This window comes from Garra rufa, chromosome 3 (genome assembly GCF_049309525.1).
Source record: "Garra rufa chromosome 3, GarRuf1.0, whole genome shotgun sequence".
Taxonomy (NCBI): domain Eukaryota; kingdom Metazoa; phylum Chordata; class Actinopteri; order Cypriniformes; family Cyprinidae; genus Garra; species Garra rufa.
Genome location: NC_133363.1, coordinates 64,581,148 through 64,603,073, shown reverse-complemented (window position 1 = coordinate 64,603,073; position 21,926 = coordinate 64,581,148). Strand labels below are relative to the sequence as shown.

Here is a 21,926-nt window from a genome sequence, read left to right as displayed (position 1 = left end):
CTTGTTTTTCCTAAACTGTTTAAGAATCTTAAAACAACAACCAGAAACCTGTGACAAAATAAAAGTATTTCCTTTAAGAAATACAACCTAAATAAAGCCAGATTTATTATTATTAATATATATATATATATATATATATATATATATATATATATATATATATATAATATATATATATATATATATATATATATATATATATATATATATTTTTTTTTTTTTTTTTTGGCACATAGTTGAAATAACATTAAATAACTCTAAAATAACATTAAATAAATCAGCCTATTAGTATTTGGGAGTTACTGTACAGAATTATGAACAAAAATTAATATACAAATTAGCATTTGTTTCCTCTGATAGATCTCTTAGGAATCTACTTGGTTTCATTTAGTAACAATAAAGCCAATCCTCAAGTCACCCAGTAAGTGAGTTCCTGCATAGTTTCCATTTTATGATCAGTTTTCATGAGTATGCAATTGAGTTAAGAAATCTTTTTTTTTTTTTTTTTTTTTTTAAGGAAGTACATGAAAGGAAGGAAGAAATCCTAAAGTCTCAAAATAAAACAAAACCTACTTGATGTGCTTTATGTGAAAGAATGACATGTTTAACAGAGCAAAATTATGATCAAACCTTCACTGCATTTGCTTCCTTCTTCACTGTTGATAGAATGCACAGACAGACTGATGCTCAACAAAATATATAATGAAAGAAAGAAATCACTGAATCACTTTCTGTCACACACTCTCACCAGAATTAGTTAAAAAAGAGAGTTCCTGAGGTATTTGGCATTAAAACATTTGGTGTGTTACAGGAAAACAACAGTTCACTAAGAAATCTTGATAAGATTTATTTGAACATGATCTATTCTAAGCCAATGTTGGCAAGTATTGAATGAACTCTGGAGGAAGAGCTTACCTATAAGCCTAGTTGTCACTAATTTACTAACACTATTTCTTCCTTGTTTTCCTTAAGCTGTTTGAGAATCTTTAAAACAACTGTCAAAAACCTGTGATAAGTAAAAAAGAGAAAAATCTCCTTCCAGAAATGCAACCTAAAAAAAGCCAGATTAAATTCTTCTGTGCATGGCTCAAGTAGCACTTTCAGTTTAGCTAGAAATTAGGGTGCCAGTTTGATAAGTGGCATGCATTTTTGGTCATGGTCTCAAGTTAATATGCCAAAGTATTAGCAGGCTACAACCTCACTTCCTGCCTCAGGTTTTTGTCATTAAAACATTTTCTTTTCATGAGTTTAAAAACTTGCAAAAATTGACAATATTAAAAAGAGTCTGTATATTACAAGGAATCTAAGGAAATATTATTTTAAGCAAAGATGTCCAAAACTACAGACTAGGACTGGACAAGATATTTCCATTTTCCCTTGATGACACTTTAACAAATATATAAATATTAATAAGGTAGTAGTAGGCCATCTTACCTCAGTAATTGAATGAAATATTAAGAAGGCTTCACAACTTTGTGCTGACATATTAATTAAAGTAAATGCATATTGTTGTTAAGGGGGCATCTTTATATATATGTCCTAAAACTAGTCAGGCAACCTTGAATCATTGCTAAATTATCGACTAATTATTATTATTGATGTTTTCACCAAAATTCACACTTAAAGGAACCGTATGTAGGATTGTGGCCAAAACTGGTACTGCAATCACTTTCAAAATACTGTAGAATGGTGTTTCCCCTCCCGCTCCCCCCCTGACTCGAGGTTGCCAGCTAAGCTGCAGGAGTAGGCTGCTACAAGGAGCTTACAATGGCAAGTGACGAGTCCTACACAGTAATTTGTTTTTCTTCTATTAATTATGTTTATGCTTCACAAGAGATGTTTTGCGAAGTAATTATGTATAGCAAAAATTTACAGATGGCGATTAGCCAAATATTTCGCAAAGATGTACTGTAATACCACATTTCAGTCGGAACATAGATTGTTTTCATACCCTGCTAGTGGTGCGATATAAAGCTTTTTATGAACGCATTTAGCACGGCCGACCGCGGAAAATCCACTGTGTACGGAAGCAAAGTTAGCCAAACATAGATGAATCTTACCTGTCCAGGAGAAAATAAGCAACGTTGGCGTCTGTCTTCAAATTCTTCTCCGTTTTCAGCCGTCTCCATCTTTCAAAGGCATCTCCTATACCAATCCTTGTTTTATTTCGGACTTTGTCACGACGTATTTTTGATTCATAACGAGGTCTTTTAGGTTTCGTAACGTTATACATGTTTTATCCGGCACGTTCGTATAGCTGCAGCTGTAACAGAGATGGCAACCCAGATCACAAAACTCTACTGACTTCGTGATTGGTAGATAGCTGGAGGGTGGAGCCTCAGACCAAAACACAAAACGACAACAATAACATCAGTTGAGGGCTGCAACTCTCACTTTTAAATGACAATATCCTGGCCGGACCACTGTTGTCAGTGATATAAGTATTTGAAATGAACATGATTTCTTAATGTCTAGTGACATGTCAGGGCCATTTTATGATTAACTGACATAAATTTCTTACATACGGTTCCTTTAAATAGATGCAATAGATGTTTCACACCTTCAGTGATGCTGTATTTACAACAGGTTTTCAGTAGAACCCCCAAACAATTCCTATAAATCTACATACAGTAGTATAAACTGAACCCAGATAGCAACATAATGCAACATATTGTTGGCCCAGATCTGGCACACGTGGAATGATGATCTGGCCCACAAGATCTCAGCAGATGAGGTTTAAACAACTCCACAAACAGCATTACCAGCTTCACACATTACTGACCAGACTGATTTTCTGTTAGAGGTCTACATTGAATGAACTCTGGAGGATAAACTTACCTATAAGCCTAGTTCTTACTAATTTACTAACCCTATTTCTTCCTTGTTTTCCCTAAGCTGTTTGAGAATCTTTAAAAGAACAGTCAAAAACCTGCGATAAGTAAAAAAGAGAAAAATCTCCTTCCAGAAATGCAACCTAAAAAAAAAGCCAGATTAAATTCTTCTGTGCATGGCTCAAGTAGCACTTTCAGTTTAGCTAGAAATTAGGGTGCCAGTTTGATAAGTGGCATGCATTTTTGGTCAAGGTCTCAAATTATTAACTTTAATATGCCAAAGTATTAGCAGGCTACAACCTCACTTCCTGCCTCAGGTTTTTGTCATTAAAACATTTTCAATTTTCAAACTAATGTTGCAACTCACATGTATATGGTTTATAATGTGATATCAACTACACAACTGCTAGATTCAAATGTTTTCAGTGAATCAGGCAGTTAGAAAATGTAGTGTCCTCACAATTGTGTTCTTTCTTAGAGAAAAATGGTATCTGTGAGGATTTCCAGTCAGGTTTTAGACCGTATCATAGCACTGAGACTGCTCTTATTAGAGTTAGAAATGATCTTCTCCTGTCATCCGATCGTGGATGCATCTCTCTATTAGTACTACTGGATCTTAGTGCTGCGTTTGATACTATTCACCACAATATTCTTTTAAATAGACTTGAAAATTATGTTGGCATTAGTGGCACTGCACTGGCTTGGTTCGAATCGTACTTATCTGACCGGCATCAATTCGTAACAGTGAATGACGAGGTATCATATCAATCACAAGTGCAGTATGGAGTACCTCAAGGCTCAGTACTAGGGCCATTACTTTTTACACTTTATATGTTACCCTTGGGAGATATCATCAGGAAACATGGTGTTAGCTTTCACTGTTATGCTGATGATACGCAGCTCTATATTTCTTCACGGCCTGGCGAAATATACCAATTTGAAAAACTAACAGAATGCATAGTTGAAATAAAAAATTGGATGGCAAGACATTTTTTGCTGCTAAATTCTGAAAAAACAGAGGTGTTAATTATTGGACCTAAAACCTCCGCATGTAATAACCTAAAACACAGTCTATTACTCAATGACTGCTCAATTCGTCGTCATCAGTTAGGAACCTAGGTGTGCTATTCGATAGCAATCTTTCCTTCGAAAGCCACATTTCTAGCATTTGCAAAAACCGCATTTTTTCATCTAAAAAATATATCGAAATTACGACCTATGCTCACAATGTCAAATGCAGAAACGTTAATCCATGCGTTCATGTCCTCAAGGATAGATTATTGTAATGCTTTATTGGGTGGTTGTTCTGCACGCTTAATAAACAAACTCCAACTGGTCCAAAATGCAGCAGAGTTCTTACTAGAACCAGAAAGTATGACCATATTAGCCCGGTTCTGTCAGCACTGCACTGGCTCCCTATTAAACATCGTATAGATTTCAAAATCTTGCTAATAACTTATAAAGCCCTGAATGGTTTAGCTCCTCAGTACTTGAACGAGCTCTTATCATATTATAGTCCCTCACGTCCGCTGCATTCTCAAAATTCCGGCAATTTGATAATACCTAGAATATCAAAATCAACTGCGGGCGGCAGATCTTTTTAACATTTAGCGCCCAAACTCTGGAACAATCTACCTAACACTGTTCGGGAGGCAGACACACTCTGTCAGTTTAAATCTAGATTAAAGACACATCTCTTTAATCTGGTTTACACTTAATACATATCATAATCCAGATCCGTTAAAGCAGGGCTATTCAATTGGCGGCCCGCGGGCCACATGCGGCCCAGAATCAACCTCCGAGTGGCCCAGACCGTGGTTCCGCCCATAGATAATAAATTAATATATATTATTCGAAAATTATTTAATATAATTTAATAGAAATATATTTAAATATATATTATATTAATATAAATATATATTATATTAATATAAATATATAGTATATTAATATAAATATAAGTATTTATTATGTCTATGGTCCCGCCAAAAACGCGCATTCCTACGTAAATTACGTAGCCTGCAACACGCAAACAATGCAGAGCGTGCCGGTAGTAGCTTAGATTACTATCAATCTGTCTTTCTCAACACTGAAACGTAAAATTGATAATGAAAACCGTAAGTTTAACCCTGCCTGGACTGACAAATACTTGTTTATTTTACCGCCACATCCAAACGCCAAACCGATGTGTTTAATTTGTAATGAGTGCGTTGGAGTACTTAAAGATTACAATGTGCGGAGGCATCATGTTGAGAAACACCACACTTTTCGCACCAATTTTGTTTGCATCTTACAACCGGAGCAGTACTACCATGGTGCGGTCATTAACAGCCCAAGAGAGAGCTACTGCAGCATCCCTTCATGTTTCCTGGATACTGGCAAAAAAGAAAAGGCCATTCACAGACTCTGAAACCGTGAAGGACTGTATGCTGGCTGTCGTGGATGAGGTGATAAATGACGATAAAATTAAAATGAGCGTGGCATCTGCTATAAAAAACGTACCCCTGTCAGATACTTCAAACATTCGTAGGGTTGAAATCCTTGCTGCAGATGTGTATGAAACGCTGTTAGGAGACCTGATGAAAGCGGATACTATGTCTATAGCAGTAGATGAGTCCACAGACAAAACTGATACTGCTCAGTTGTGCATATATGTCCGTTTTTTTGATGGCAAATGCTTCCGAGAGGAGCTGCTCGGCCTACTGCCATTAGAAGGACACACAACTGGCGATATAGTCTTTGGGAAAATTTCCGCCTTTTTTAAAGACAGTGGTCTGGATATGAAGCGTGTGTGCATGCTTGTGACAGATGGGGCTCCGTCCATGACGGGGAAAGTGAATGGTTTGGCAGCACGTTGGTCCGCTGTTGCACCTCAGTTGATCTCCTTACACTGCATTGTGCATCAGGCGGTGTTGTGCGCAAAACTAAGCGGGGCGCTCAAAACGACAATGGACAGCGTTATGGCTATGATTAATTTTATTCGCTCCACATCAAGCCTCCAACACCGCTTATTCCGCATGCTGCTGTCAGAAATGTCTGCTGAGCACCACGACCTTCTTTTGCATAATGACGTGAGGTGGCTGTCCAAAGGCAAAGCACTGGAGCGTTTCTGCGGTCTCAGAGAAGAGATCATAACTTTCCTCCGCGGCAGCAAGCAAAAAAAGGCAGAAACGCACTTGAGTCGCATACTGGACGACAACTTCATGGCCGATGCATGCTTTCTGAGCGACATATTCAAACACCTGAACGATCTCAATTTGGGACTACAAGGCAGAGACAAAACTGTCATCGACCTTGTGGAACAGATGCGCGCATTCCAAGTTAAACTGGACCTTTTCACAAATGATTTGAGCACAGGCAGAATGCTGCATTTTCCGACACTCCGCAAATGCATCTCATCCCCCGCACAAATCACGGATGTGATGACAGATTTCATTGCGATGTTGAAAAATAACTTTGCTGGTCGATTGGATGGACTTGATCTGCCCACAGAGTTGGCCGTTTTTGTCAGAGACCCGTTCACTGTTGCAATAGAAGGGGACTTATCCGCCAGAGCTAAGAAACTGGTCCCTTCCATCGACGAGGGGAAATTCACACTCGAACTTGTTGACATGCAGTCATCTGTAACCATGGCACAGGAGCTTTCCACTAACGGGCCTGCAATGTTTTGGACTGATGTCAACGCACATCAGTTCCCTAACATTAAGAAAGTAGCGATCGTCATGCTTAGTATGTTTGGATCAACATATACATGTGAGTCAAGTTTTTCACACATGAACTCCATAAAAAGCAACTCTCGTTGCTCCCTGACTGACCATACTCTCCACCAATGCCTTCGAATTGCATTGACAACTTACGAGCCTAAAGTCACTGCTCTCATTCAAAACAAAAAATGTCACTTCTCCCACTAAGTCAGCAGGGTAACTGTAGCCTACAATACATCAATATAATGTGGGATGCTTAACAGAGGCATGCCTAATCACACATGGTGATTTAAAATATGTTCCCTCAGTGTTGTTATAGTTGTGAATACTGTGCACTTTTTATTTTATGCACTTTGAGATGTTCCTGGGTCAAATGTGTGCAAGTTGTTTATTTTGTTTCAAAAGGAAACAATGTTATTTCTAATAGCCTAATACTGTGCACTATTTTGATTTATGCACTTTGTGATCAGATAGGTCAGATATGTGGCCTAGGTCAGTTTTTTTCTTTTGTAAGTGGAAAAAAATAGGGGCTACCTCAGATTCTGTTAATTCAGCTCTTTTTGTATGCACCTTTTGCTCTGCAAACTGACCAAAGTTAAAAGAGAAACAACGAATAAACCTCATGTTTTTCAATAAATTTGTTTGTGTTGGTTTTAAAATTTGTCATTACGAGCTGCTTTGCTGCTAAAATGACTGGCCCAGCTAACCTTCTTGGTTTGACAATCTGGCCCAACTGAATTTGTAATTGAATAGCCCTGCGTTAAAGGATTGTTAGGCTGCATTATTTAGGTCAACCGGAACCAGGGACACTTCCTATAACACCTGATGTACTCGTTGCATCAGAAGAAGAATGACATCTACGCTAATATTAGTATCTTTCCTTCTTATTCCGAGGTCACCGTAGCCACCTGTATCCAGATCAGACGGTCACTGCAGTCTCCTGGATCTAGTCCGTGCCCATCAGCACCCAGAGATATCCTCTACAGCCCTGAATGTCAGCAGAGACCACATCAAAGACAGATCATCAGTGAAGACCTCATCACCTAGATGGCCATCGACGCAAGACAGCGAAAACCAGATGAGTCCTCTTCAATCTGATTTTGTGGCAACTTGGAACTCTTGCATCTACATTAATATTAGTCTGTTTGTTTCTTATTCCCAAGTCACCATAGCCACCAGATCCAGTCCGTATCCAGATCAGATGGTCACTGCAGTCCCCTGGATCCAGTCCAAACCAAGAGCAGATGGTGGATCAACACCTACAGCCGAATGTCAGCGGATACCGTGTCAACTAGATGAGCCCCAGAGACAGATCATCAAGAAAGAACTCCTACCCTAAACGGCCACCGGCACAAGGCCATGGGAACCAGATGAGTCCTCCCCAATTTGACTTTGTTGCAATATGGAACTCTTGCATTATTATTGACATTTTATTTTATTATTTTAATACTGTTACATGATAATGGTGAAGCCATCAATGAAAAACGATCATGTTCTACAAATGTGTTTGTAAAAACACACTTTCACAACAGCCAAATAAATCAAGTGCTTTAAAATAAGAGTTAGCAGCCCAATTAATAGAAATGCTAATCAGTATCATGGTGACATCAAATTAAACATTTAAACCCCTGCCAATTCTCAATAAAGAACTTCTGTAGACCTCTAACAGAAATAAAGTCAAGCTGGTCAGAAATAAGTGAAGATGGTAATGCTGTTTGTGGAGTTGTTTAATCCTCATCTGCTGAGATCTTTCGAGATTTAATGTATTTTATTTTCAGTTGATTTCATCTAAGGCTGTGGCTGCAGCCAGTTGTTGTGTTTCTGTCTGTCTTTTTTTTCAGTTATCTTCTTTCCTTCAGTGATTATGCTTGTTAATGGGCTTATTAATGTTGAAGTGACTCCATATTTAACATACACAGATTTTGTGGCTCAGATAAAGTCCATTGTGGTTTATTTCTTTGGTCTTGGCTGACGTGTGGCATTGTTATGGCCTGCTTTTGGCCCAGATCTGGCAAACAGGATGCCATCATTCTGGCATTCAAGTGCCATCATTTCATGCTGCATGTGGGCCAGATCATCATGCCACATGGAACAGATGTGGGCCGGATCTGGGCCAACAATATGTTGCTATCTGGGTGGTCTTTTAATGTTATCTGCATTTTTGAGAATGGATTTATTCAGTCAGGAATCCATATTTATTTACTTTTGCAATATTTTATACAAGTCTACAGTATATTACAAATATAAAACAACACATTAACAAATTAATAAAATGTTACATTTTAATATTTCATAAAATTAATAAATAAGTGGAAAAGGGTTTAAAATTACCATTAAAATAATGATAACCATACTCGTATAGTAAAGAACCTTAAATTAATACACAGAAATGAACAACACAGTAATATTGTCTACTTGCAATATTTAGGCCAATTACCATCTGTAATTTCATTGTTTCCTGGCCCATTTGTCCAAAATATTTGATGCTAACACACTAAAAGGCTGTACACATTGAACAATTAAAATGGATAACACATTGTCTATAAAGAATCGTCCTCCTCTTCCTGACGATCATTTTGGCTGAGGTCCAGAGAGCTCTGTGAGTCAGTTGGGGTCGTATGACCAAGCCCAGAGTCTGTCTGAGTCTCTGACAAGTTTGTCTCAGAGACTCTGAGATGTCTGTGAGGATCTGTGATATCCATCTCAAAAGCTGTGTTCATTTCTCCATGCATGTGCTTCTTCTGAATCTCCTCAAAGATCTGAAGAACCTTTAGAAAATCACAACAAAACAGATTTGCTGTTAACTTCTGACAGCTCAATATGTTTGTGAATGCCAGGACATACATGATGGAATGATCAGTTGTTACCTTAGATTTAGGAATAAGCCCGACACGGAAAAATCCAATCTGGCCGCTCTCAATTTTGGTGCAGTCTACCACTGTGGAGGCGATATTCTCTGGAGATGGCCCATCACACAGCACCCCATCTACCTACAGTATATACGCCAATGACATGTAAGTCCCCTAATAGGTAATACCTATGATTCTTAAAAAAAAAAAAACAGCTCTGTACCTTGTCACCAAGTTTTGCATAAACTTGGTTATGATGGGTAGTATCTGCCTCACCAGTGGGATTAGCAGAGGTGACCGCAATGGGACCCACCTAGTCAAACAGGAATGCATGGTTTATACAGTACAGGGATATGACAAAGTCCAACAATCCCATGAGAAAAAATGACAACACGTACTGCATTTATGAGGTGTGTAGCAACAGTGCAATCTGGGTTTCTTATAGCTATGCTTTGCGGTGTGCCAATGTATTTGGATGAGTCGCCCAATCCAAAGAATTCCATCCATGGAGCTGAAAATAAATGGAGATTGGATTAAACTTGACAAAATTTGGTACACATGTCAGGTATAAAACAAATGTCACATTACTCACCTCTAGCTATAACTAAGCTAATGGAAGATGGCCAAGCAGCTTCCATAAAGTCCCAGAGAAGAGGGCTGATCTGTTCTCTGACTGGCTCCAGCTGCTTTATAGAAGAAACCCATAAGGACATAGGTCGTTCTTTAGCCTGTTTCTTCACCCTATAGAGGTGTGATTACATTGGTTAAGAGACACTGGAGCAGCAGAAACCAAATACTTTTCAGGTAACACTTTAGTTTGGGGACCATTTCTCACTATCAACTAACTATCGGCTACTACTTTTATATCAATGAACTCTTAAGTACTGCTTATTAATAGTTAGTAAGGTAGATATTAGATTTTGGTATGGGGTGGATTAAGGGATCTAGAATATGGTCATGCAGGATTTTAATATGTGGTTTATAAGTACTAATAAACTGTCATATAGTAATATGTTTGGTCCCCAAACTAAAGTGTCACAGACTCTTCGGTTTTAAGTTTAATGGGAAATGGAACTGACTTATATGCCTTTTCAACAGCCTGTGGGCGATTGCAAGCAGCCACAAGCACATAGACGGTGTCTGTAGGCATTCCACATATGCCCCCATTCTTCATGATCTCTGTCATAAAATAAAATAAATTGGTATAGAATCATATACACTCATGTATGTGCCAATACATAGCAAATTTTTCACCCTTGCTAAAGTGACTCACCTGCAATTTGCTGAACGGATGAGGACTTCCTGGCTGAAAGGTGAGGGCAACTGTCTTTGCCTCCTCCAAAGCCACTCAACTTGATGAAAGGATCACCGAATGGCATTTGTGGACTTTTAAATGTGCAGTTGAAAATGCTGGCCAGGAACATGTAGAAGCTGACAAGCCCGAGGATAATGGTCACACCGATATCGTAGCCGTAGGGCAGTGCGCCTACTGCATCCAGTAAGAAGCTAATGAGGATGAGTTGGAAGGTGAAGGAATAGATGAACCAAGCCTTGTTGAGAAACAAGGCCCCTACTGTCACTAACACATTGAAGAGCATGAAACCGATAATTCCCACAGCTAGGTGTAGGCCGCGCACATCCCCATAGAGGCCTCCGAAGCGCGTCAGTCCCCACACTGTCCACATGATACCGTAAAGGATGAAAGTTGTACTCTCTAGGGTCTTTCCTCTAGCAAAGGCAACAGAGCCACATATCAGGTGCAGCACACCACCCGAAACCACCGCCCAAGGCAGGATCAGAATTGCCAAAGGGTTTCCACTAGTAAGCGAGGCTGTAATCGAAAAGGCAGCTAGGACACTGCAGCCGTGGCCCAACACCTCAGCATCTGCATATTTAGAGTAGCCCAGATAGGGAGCATGTAGCTCTTTGCCATTACTTTGCAAGACAAATCTATTACTGCGGGCCAACAGGTTTTTGAAGAGGCCTGCACCTGTAGGTATCTTGTTTGAGGCAACCATGTTATAAAGGGTTATAAAGAGCACAAATGCGGAAGTAACAAAGATAGCCGCCTGCACACCTTGCGTTCCTCTCTGAAAGAAGCCTTGGGGTTCGGCAGCTATAGCTATACAGTACGCCACAAAAAACAGCTGGTAGATGGTGTTCACAAACCCTCCCTGCAAGTTAAACAAAGCCAGGATGAAAAACAACACAGAGAATACAACTGGAAACGGCACTGGGGAATAGGGCACCTGGGTTGTGAGGTGCTCCACTAGTGCGGTGTACCCTTCAGTGAACCGCAGGATCGATGTGAAGCCAAAGAAAGTGGCTGCCATGGTATCCATTGATCTATAGCTCTTAACGCACACACCCAGCTGGAAGACACCAGCGGTCCACAGCCAGGGCACATGGCCAGAGAAAAGATTAGGGACAACACCAAGCAGAGGACAAGCTAGCACACTAGCTGACAACAAGTTCATTATAATTCCAACTACCACAATATCATTAACCTCTTGAATTTGCATTGGCTTCACGCTATCTTTGTTAAATGTTCCGGGCAGCTGAATCTTTCTCTGTGTGATGTAAGACAGCAAACGGCCACTACCAAAATAAGCGCCTACTAAACAAACCATGAGGTAGCAGACTGCGGTGGCTGCCTGTCCGAAGGCCGAATCTGCCAGACCCGCAATCTGGTGGGCGCACGCTAAACATATGCTCAGGGCAATGAACGAGAGGACAACCTCATGACATAAAACAGCCACAATGCAAATAACAAGCAGTGCCAGAGTGAAAGCTGCGAGGCCTGGCACCATGGCATTTCTCAGCCCTCTGCTGCCATCTATTACGTTTTCGCCCGCAAGTATGTGCACTAAACCTGCACCACACCACAGGGCGGAAACTGTCAGGCACAAACTACCAAAGAGTATATTGTGGGACTGGCTGCGTCGTACACCTGGATAAAAGGACAGTGAGAAAGAGAATGAAAAAGAGAGAGACATTTGAACATTTAAACATTTGATTTAAAAAAAAAATCAGTTTTTTTTTTTTTTTACTTTTTTAAACAAGTTTCTAGAACTCTCCCCTCTTCCCCAATTGGTCAGACAAACAGATAGCTCCGCCGCAAACCCATGACTTTGAAAGTGCCAATGTTGTCAGGTTGGAGTGATCAAAAATAGCAATGTTTTTATAGTGACACAGTGCCTCATTGCTGATGCTTTTCTTGGTCAGTCTACAACTACATTACTTGTGAGTCTAAAGTCTACATGTACTAAAATGTTTTTCATGTTTCAAGCTGTATATGGTAACACTAGTTCATGTATTAATGTTAAAATGCAGTTGTTCATTGTTTCTCTTCACTGAGTTTCTCACACTATAAAGCTAAGACAATAAACAAAGTCTATATAACTAAGAAAAAACAAACTTATTATTCTATGTGCAATACTTTATGTCTGTTTTTGTAGTCTAATAATGTCTAACACATACCTGAATATGCCAGAAGAACAGCGAATATGAGGAGCAGAACTCCTAAAGCTGTGTCTGTGATCAGAGCTTTGTCTGGGGAGCTTGCATAGTTGTTCACAAGAAGCAACAAAGAACCTGTTAACAAGACAGTATTATTATTAGTAGTATTATTATGAGCATTACTGTATTTTTTTACAAGACATGTACAGAGTCAATCAACATTTACATCTTAAGTTTAGTTTTTACATTAGCGGTGTAGTTATAGATCAGTACACACGTTAGTTTTGCCCTGTACTGTTGTTAGGGGAATAACAAATAATACGTGAATAATAAACCAAGTATTAAAAATACTTAAAATCACATGTGGGAATATTAGCATATATTTAGCCTATCAATAAATATTTACAATACATATTCATAATGCAAATAACTTTCAATGTCGACATTTCTTGCGAAAAGTTTTATTTATTATTTATTTTTAACATTCGAGGTAAACAACAGAGATAGTAGTTTTTTACAAAGTCATTTGTAAGATCTAAAATATTTTTTTTCCCTGTTTTCTGCAACCTACCCCCAGATATGCCCAGGACTCCGATGGAAAAGTGTAGTGATTCAGACTCCGCCATTCTCATTCAGTCGCGCTCTTCACACACAAGCGCTCAGCTTTATACACACCCGTGACGTCATGCGCGATGACGGCAGACATGTGCTTACAAAAGACATTTTATTTCCTTCTGTCCTGGGATTTCCTCATCCTTTATACCGCTGCTGGAAAATTACTGCAGTTCTTCTGTCACAAAACAAAAGTTATTCAGTCGTGTTTATTTATTCAAACTGCTGATACTTACAAAAAATATATATTATGTAGCCTAACCTTTATTTCTTTACTCTACTTTTTGTTTAATGAATTTGACGTGTTTGTATGTGCATGTGTACATAAATTGTGGATTTCGTATTAATGCGAAATCGGAAGTGCGGGTCACAACCTAACACATTTTGAATTTCGCGGTTTATGTAAATCCACGTGGGATTCAGAGTACAATTTTTATCCACAATATTTTTACACTTGTCTAGTACAAATATGTCTCTTTGTTTCATATTTACAGTGTATACGTTTTTCGTTATTTACCTCAAAAGAAAGGAAGTGAAACGTGACAACATGCCCCGTAGGTGGGGTACATTGTAACATCTGAGGGGCACGTTGTAACACGAACATATGACAGCTTAAAATGTTATTTGATCGAATGAAAAAAATATACACAACAAACTAAAATATTTTGTCATAAAATACATGTGTTAACTTTTACAAATAAAGTAATGACGTTTTTTTTTTATAAAAATAATCAAATTTTGAATTTTGACAATGAACACATCACAACAATGCTTAGAACGGTCCTGATCGCAACATACAGCTGTACAGTAGTTCAAAACAATGTGGACAAATAAATAAAACACATTTAGACATTCAGAACAACACTTCCCTCCCTCCACACAAAGCTCTCATAGAACACACATAAACCAGCCAAAATGCTTTACATTTCTTGAAAGAATAACTTTTGAACATTAAAAATTGATTGTCAGCCTTTATTCGCCTGTTTCTTGTGGTTTCTTATCAAAATCCTTAGAAGTAAACAGTGTAAATTGCATCGCTAATGTCATCGAATAGCATAGTTTAATAACAGGGGGGCATATTGTCACACAGTGTTACAACGTTCCCCATCTGCGCGACTGGAGTTTAAAACTGGTTAGTGTCTTCTGCTGGTGTGCGAAGCATTAATAAGCTATCTAAACTGATAAATATCAAATTGGAGATTAAAATAATAGCAGTTTTGTCTAATTTTAAATTAATACTAAAAACTGAAATGAAAAGTTCACTTCAGCCAGAAATGTACTTTTACTATGGTAAAAGAAACATTCAGCGATATCTTCAAAAGGCTTTTGAATTTTGGTGCTCTTTTTTCTCTGCATAGTGTTGCTATGGCAACTAGTAAATACAGTAAATTTGGTTATGCTAGGTTATGTGTGGAAATATTTAAACCACGTTTGTTACAATTAACCCCGGGTTAGTTTGTGCCCCGCTCTACCCGAACTATTTTACAAAATGTTACATTTGGAGTTAGATTACTATCATAATTGATAACTAACAAAATAATTAAACAATACATATAGTGCTCAAAATGAAGAACTGGTTGCCAGATGGTAATGGAATATGTTCATAATTAATGTGAAATACTACACGGTTACTATGCGAGGACACCTGTGTGAATCTGCCATAAAAAGGTTAGCTCTAAAAAACTGGTGCTGCGTTTGTTTGCATATGACACGCTTTGATATTGTATTATCAAATAAAGCTATTAAAGTTTATAACTTAATATAGCCTGTTCTAGAGTTATCCACACTGCCCTCTTTTATTCTCATGAAGCTTATCTCCAGCTTTGTCATAGTGGGGTTAATGTGGCACCAGTATAAACACAGGTGAGCTCAGAACGAAAGAAAAGGTAGGTATGATTAAGCACATACGGGAAAATAGAGACGATGGTTTACTTTTCCTTCCAGGAAGCTCTAGCGGTCAGTGTTGCTCCCGTTGCACGCCTTCATGGGAGGGACTGTGAGCGCCAGGATATAAGGCTCGACTGTGTGGTGAGCTAAACACTCAGAAAGCAACACACTTCACTTCACTGCGCAACTCAACTCCTCTGACAAGGTAGGCTGTTGCACTGCTTTAAACAACTGCAACTGTAGAATAAAAATAAAAACTTTAGTATTATCGTACACTGAAACATGTTAGTTTATTTATTAATGCTCTGATAAATAGTTTTTTAAATGTTTAATGCTACCGGTACTATTGCAATTACTGTAACCAACGTTATAGTTAATAAATATTTCCTGAATACAGTTTCTGTTTAACACTTGTTTACCGCAACTCCATGGAGACTGATCTTGTGTAACCTGGGCAAGACTCCCTAGAGGTGCTAGTGCACTGTAAATATTTAATTGTGCCAGTGTCTAAGTAATTGCCACCCGTTGCCTACTCGAGAGACATTATGTCTTCAATGACAAGAACATAGCCTATTGTTTTAAATAAAAGGCTAGCATGAATTCATCATTTCCGTGTTTGTGTTTTGTGCAAAAGGCAAGATGGCAAAGCGTGTGGCGGTGATTTTGTCAGGCTGCGGCGTGTATGACGGCACAGAGGTTCATGAGGCGTCTGCTGTGATGGTGCACCTAAGTCGAGCAGGTGCCAAGGTAATAATGCACATGCGCACAAAATAAAGCAGCGCAAAGGAAAACTTAAAACATGGTTTTGAAAAAAGAACACTGGGTTTTCTTTAAACCTGGTAATAAAGAGACAAGTGAAAGTGAAATCGAAACGAAACGTCTAAATGAATATCAACTTGCGTTAATGCTGCGCACTTTGCTTTGTAGGTTCAGATGTTTGCACCTGATGTTGAGATGATGCATGTGGTGAACCACTGTGAAGGAAAGCCCGGAACGGAGAAGAGGAACGTGCTGCAAGAGAGCGCGCGCATTGCCCGGGGTGACATCACAGACCTGGCCAAGCTAGACGCCGGCGCCTTTGATGCGCTCATCATTCCAGGTGATTAAAACTATTACAGCATTAGACTATTGCACTGAACAGTTACTTTATATGACCCTGATAAAACCAGTCATATGGGTATTCTTTAAATAAATAAGCTTTGTTAGGATAGGACAATATTTGGCCGAGATTCAACTATTTGAAAATCTGGAATCTAAGTATAAGTTCTTAGCATTGTATATTACTATCAAAAATTAAGTTTTGATATGTTTACAGTAGGAAATTTACAAAATATCTTCATGGAACATGATCTTTGCTTAATATCCCAATGCTTTTTGACATAAAAGAAAATCTAAAAAAAAAATATATCTATATTTTTTTATATTACAGCTGAAGATTGTAAAACATGTTGATTGTAGCAATATACAGAGATGATTTCCAGTATAAACCATTTAGTCACTGGCTTGATTTACCGAAACACAAACAGCAATAAACCATTTTGTGATGTGAATGTGTTACATAAGACATGAGTTCATTTATATCACAAATCACAGAGAGCTCTACTGAGACTTTCACATAGTTGAAAATATATAGCCACTTTCCTAACATTACGATCCAATGGAAAGACATGTTATTTTTAGTCCACTGGACAAGTTGTAGTTTTTTTCTGTCTGTCACTTTAATGACACACTCCAGTGGGCAGGTCAAATAGCCAATGATAAAGAAGTCTAGTCTTGTTCTGAGATATGCATCTCTATTATGAAATAAAACTTTTTGCATAAACTTTGTCACTATTTGAAGGCTGTCTTAAGAACTAGTCTGACCAAGTTAACAGAAGGGTAGGCAGTTTTATTTTCTGGCTTAAGTTATGGCCAGTCTTTAAGGAAATAAAAAATAAAATAAAATAAATAAATAGTAGGTGACTAACTTGTAAGACTAGTCTAGGCCTTTTTCTGTTTTTGGACTAACAAGGAAGTTTATATGTTAAAGGATCAAGGAAATTTTAATAGTGAATTTACTCTTAATGTGCTGTACAGGTGGTTTTGGAGTGGCTAAAAACCTGAGCGACTGGGCCACCAAAGGCAAGGAGTACTCAATCAAACCTGAGATTGAGAAGGTCATTAAAGCATTCCTCCAGGCGAAGAAACCCATGGGCATGTGCTGCATCTCTCCTGTACTGGCAGCCAAAGCTATTCCCGGATGTGAGCTGACCGTCGGCCACGACACAGAGTGTGAGAAGTGAGTTTGGCCAGGTTTAGTCAGTTGAGTCAGTTAAGTTCTGATGATATTTGTGGTTGAGATGTGTTTTGGTTCTGAACTCAGTGTTGTCTTTCTTGCGACCGCAGGTGGCCATACGCACAAGTGGCTCAAGCCATGGCTGAACTGGGCTGCAAACACTTGAATAAGAATGTCGGCGAGGTGCACGTCGATTCCAAGAACAAACTGGTGACTACGAGTGCCTTCATGTGCAACACTGCCATCCATGAGGTCTTTGATGGTCTGGGTGTCATGGTCAAAGAAGTTCTCAAACTAGCCTAACTTTGTCATTTCATAGTCTGAAACATCAATAAATGTATATTTATTTATAAATGAATAAAGATGTTGTCCTTTAAATACAGAAAAGTTGAATTCAGGTCACAAATTTATATATCACAAAACTGGTGAGACCAGTTTATTTTCAGTAAAACAGGGCAACTGTCATTGTTTGTGTTTTTGTGGTAACCAATAAAACAGAACTGATTTTGAGAATTTCCTTGTTCTTGTTTGTGCTTTGTTCATATTATTATTAGACAAGCTTATTCAAGACTTAGATCTAATTCAAGACTCAGATAGACTTATTCAATCTTTTATTTAGATTGGCACCCTCTCCCCACAACACTGAACTGCTGGCAACAATTCAATTTTACTTCAAAAACAATGTTTTTTTTTTTTTTTTCTTTTTTTTTTTTTTAATAACCTCTAACATTTTTAATAACCTCTAATATATATACAAGAACTAAACAAAATACAAACAGTCAGAATTTTGGTTACATTAATTTTGACTTTTGGTTAAATCCGACACACTAAAGCGCAACATTGTGAAATTGGTGCTGTTATGTTTGCCAAGAACCTTCTTAGCAAAGAGAAATTTGACAAGTGAAGCAAAGTGATATATGGACATTTAATGTGGTCAAGAGCTGCCTGGAAATATGTTTGCCGTGAATTTCCCTGAAAATAATTTGTCAGCCAATCAGATTCAAGCCCAATGACCCTGTGTTATAACATTATTGTAACCATCATGAATTCGAAAATATTAGATGACCCCCTTGTGTTCGCATATTGAATTTTTTGGCTATGTATATTATGGCAGGGTTTTATTGGCTACTGTATGATACAAGGCGAATCATGATACACATGCGATGTGTATCAATAATGGCCAAGAATGCATACATAAAATGTTGTTTGGAAATTTTAACTTATCTAATGTAACATAACTCAAACATAAACAGCATATTCTTTGTGGAGAAAAGAAGTATGGTTTTATGGATGTGGATGTCAGAATGAATGTGTTTAGAGACGAGGGGTTGAAAAAAATCAGCTGTAATTATTTTTTTTTTTTTTAAATTTCCAGTTGTGACAGCGGGTCTAATCAAACTCATGTATTGATCTAGTTTAGTTTTCTCACTATAAACTATTAACTATGAATTTTGCCTCAATAAACTCCAAATTTGCAGCTCATCAATATGGTAGTTGTTTAGTTTAGGTATGAGGTAGAATTAAAGGTTGTATCAGCGATTTCTAGCCTAAAACATAAAGTGTCAATTTCAGCTGACCTTTCTTCACGATCCGCTCGCTGCCTGCCCCATAAATTATCTGTGAAAAAACCGCGTCTCTCTGGTCAGCCTAGGGTCCGAGATATGCCAAAAAAACAATCGGCACTACCAACCTTTCCACAGATAAACGGACCCTAGGCTGACCAGAGAGACGCGGTTTTTTCACAGACAATTTATGGGGCAGGCAGCGAGCGGATCGTGAAGAAAGGTCAGCTGAAATTGACACTTTATGTTTTAGGCTAGAAATCGCTGATACAACCTTTAAGGGACCGTACTAATGAAAAATTAATAACTAATGAATAACTTTGTACGTACTAATAAACAGCCAATATGCTAGTAATATGCATGCTAATAAGTAACTAGTTAATAGTAAGATTTGGTTCCTTAATCTAAAGTGTTACTTATTGTTATTTAATATGCATTATTTAAAGTATATCTATTATAACATGGTATGTGATCCAGAACACTAGTGAACTAATCAACACTGCTGCCAAGGCTTTGCCACTTTTCTTTCTTCTTACTGCCATATTTAATCTCTCTCTTCTTTTGACAGTTGTAGAAATGTGATGGATTTTTCTTTAGCTACAAATGAGAACAGTGAAATTAAATGTACTCTGGTCTCCCATTTACCTACAGAAGCTGAAAGCTGAATAAATAAGCTGTCCACTGAGTATGGTTTGTTAAGATAGGACAAATATTTGGCCGAGATACAACTATTTGAAAATCTGGAATCTAAGAGGGGGTAAAAACTAAATACTGGAAAAAAAAAATGATAATGTTGAATTTAATCACATTCTGAACGGTTATTAGTCATTTCACTGATAATGACTTAATAAAGAAGTTGATGTGCTTGCAAAGTATAATGTGTCTTGATCAGTGTTGGGGGTAACAACGCAAGTTACATAATAAGTAACTAGTAACTAGTAAAGTAACGCATTACTTTTTAATTGACAAGAAAATATCTGAGTTACTTTTTCAAATAATTAACGCCAGTTACTCACCCCCCATTTATTGATTAAAAACTCTCCTGTCCCCATGTGAGAAATTATGAGTAACATGTTAGTCAGAATAAATGTTCTAGAATAAATGTAAACATGCATTAATTCATCTCACTCACTAAAAAAACAGATACAGTATTCCTAAAAACTGTGAAATTCAACACAAATCTGCAATAATTAAATATGTTAAATAATACAAATATCCTTTATGTATTTAATCACATTTTATTAACCGATGTCTGTGCTGCTGGCCTTCGATGATCCAAATCATCCATACTAATAAGCAAATATTACTCAAGATAATCTTGAATTTACTTTTCGCTAAGCCTGAGGCTTTTGGTGTGAAAAGGCTTTTACATTGGCCAAACATAGAACTTTTCATATTAAAAACAAACAAGCAAGCCCTGATTTAAAAAGTAACGCAAAAGTAGGGAGTAACTCAATATTGTAATGCATTACTTTTAAAAGTAACTTTCCCCAACACCGGTCTTGAGGAGCATCAAAACAAAGTGTTAAGCAGACAGTATACTAATACTCTAATGACTTTTGACATGTAGTTGACAAGATACTTATAGTTAGCAGAATGTATAACCAGGATGAATGAGCTGAATTCACTCCAGATACTCATAGTCATCTGTCCGCTGCTTTTGACACTGTTAACCACCAGATCCTCCTGTCAAACCTCATGGGAAAAGGCATCTCAGGAACTGCACACCATTCTTGCCTCTCAGGTAGGTCCTTCAAGGTATCTTGGAGAGGTGGAGCGTCAAAGACACAAAATCTAGCTACTGGGGTGCCTCAGGGCTCGGTTCTTGGACCAAGTCTCTTCTCTGTCTTCATGGCATCACTAGGTTCTGTCATTCAAAAACATGGCTTTTCATATCACTGCTATGCTGATGACTCAACTCTACCTCTCATTGCTGATGATCCGACGACAGCTGCTTGAATCTCAGCCTGTTGATGCAAAAAATGATTGATTCCAAGTCAGACGGGTGGAGTTTTCAAAAGACATTTATATTTTTGAGGATAAAAATTGTTGTGTCGAGCAGTATGGATGTGAAATCTCCTGACCTGATCTCCCTTGACGATAAGAGCCCAGGGGAACTAGAACCAAAAATTGTAAAAATTTATTTTAACAATGGCAGTGTGGATATGAAATCTCCTGAACTGATCTCTCTTGGGGACAAGAGCCCAGGGGAACTAGAACTAGAAATTCTTCTTAACCATGTATTTGGCCAAGAGATTCAACAAAGGAAAATAAGAAGAATGAGGAACGGCGCAGGACGACACCAGACAGCGTCGAAGATGGACAACTGGACGAGGAGCCAGGAGCACCAGAGAATCTTCCATAAACTAAAAGAGATGATTCAACTGATAAGAAGGCAAGAGGAGATAAATAAAAAAGTAATGAGGTTAATAAAAGAATGAATTGCCTAGAATGACTTTTATTTGGAATCAATTCCAGTAGCGAGTGATTTAGAAGCATTACGCATTCAGGCTTCTCCTATAGCTGAAAATGAGTTTTGAGAGTGTCTATGGTGTGTAAACTGCAACAGGTGAGGCTAGCATATTTGTGATTGATGATAAGATAAGATTCTAATGTATGTGTGTTTTGCTAAGCTTTGCAAAAAAGAAAAAGGTGATGCATTTGCAACTAAAGTTGCAAATGGAACATCTACTTTGAAGCTTAACGTTTGTGATGCCTTTTTCCCCTCAGCTGCATAAAGGAAGTCA

The 21,926-nt window shown here is 38.0% G+C and overlaps 4 protein-coding genes across 6 annotated transcripts in view; 3 read left to right on the top strand and 1 right to left on the bottom strand.

Annotated features, from left to right (window-relative positions):
- LOC141331460 (fucolectin-5-like) overlaps window positions 1–21,926 on the top strand; it is a 71,349-nt gene that overhangs the window by 9,641 nt on the left and 39,782 nt on the right. The window lies entirely within an intron of this gene.
- On the top strand, window positions 5,063–6,742 carry LOC141331743 (SCAN domain-containing protein 3-like). Its single transcript, XM_073836772.1, has one exon. The coding sequence runs from the start codon at window positions 5,063–5,065 to the stop codon at window positions 6,740–6,742; it is 1,680 nt and encodes a 559-aa protein (XP_073692873.1).
- Window positions 8,724–13,485, bottom strand: LOC141331458 (uncharacterized). The gene is made up of 9 exons (XM_073836506.1): window positions 13,415–13,485; window positions 12,865–12,978; window positions 10,658–12,334; window positions 10,464–10,563; window positions 9,977–10,125; window positions 9,783–9,895; window positions 9,608–9,697; window positions 9,403–9,525; window positions 8,724–9,303 (listed from the first exon to the last, which is right to left on the bottom strand). The coding sequence occupies exons 1-9, from the start codon at window positions 13,473–13,475 to the stop codon at window positions 9,076–9,078; spliced, it is 2,655 nt and encodes an 884-aa protein (XP_073692607.1). The 5' UTR covers window positions 13,476–13,485; the 3' UTR covers window positions 8,724–9,075.
- On the top strand, window positions 15,427–18,130 carry LOC141331459 (glutamine amidotransferase-like class 1 domain-containing protein 3, mitochondrial). Its single transcript, XM_073836507.1, has 5 exons — window positions 15,427–15,547; window positions 15,977–16,089; window positions 16,270–16,441; window positions 17,419–17,620; window positions 17,728–18,130. Exons 2-5 carry the CDS (start codon window positions 15,982–15,984, stop codon window positions 17,918–17,920), a joined length of 675 nt encoding a protein of 224 aa, XP_073692608.1. The 5' UTR covers window positions 15,427–15,547; window positions 15,977–15,981; the 3' UTR covers window positions 17,921–18,130.

Coding starts and splice junctions, on each gene's coding strand:
- LOC141331458 (XM_073836506.1), bottom strand. CDS start 13,475: ATGAGAATGGCGGAGTCTGAATCACTACACTTTTCCATCGGAGTCCTG. Junction 12,979..13,414: donor AGTCCTGGGCATATCTGGGG/GTAGGTTGCAGA, acceptor TCTTGTTAACAG/GTTCTTTGTTGCTTCTTGTG. Junction 10,564..10,657: donor ATCCGTTCAGCAAATTGCAG/GTGAGTCACTTT, acceptor ATTTTATGACAG/AGATCATGAAGAATGGGGGC.
- LOC141331459 (XM_073836507.1), top strand. CDS start 15,982: ATGGCAAAGCGTGTGGCGGTGATTTTGTCAGGCTGCGGCGTGTATGAC. Junction 16,442..17,418: donor TGATGCGCTCATCATTCCAG/GTGATTAAAACT, acceptor TGTGCTGTACAG/GTGGTTTTGGAGTGGCTAAA. Junction 17,621..17,727: donor CACGACACAGAGTGTGAGAA/GTGAGTTTGGCC, acceptor TTGCGACCGCAG/GTGGCCATACGCACAAGTGG.
- LOC141331743 (XM_073836772.1), top strand. CDS start 5,063: ATGTGCGGAGGCATCATGTTGAGAAACACCACACTTTTCGCACCAATT.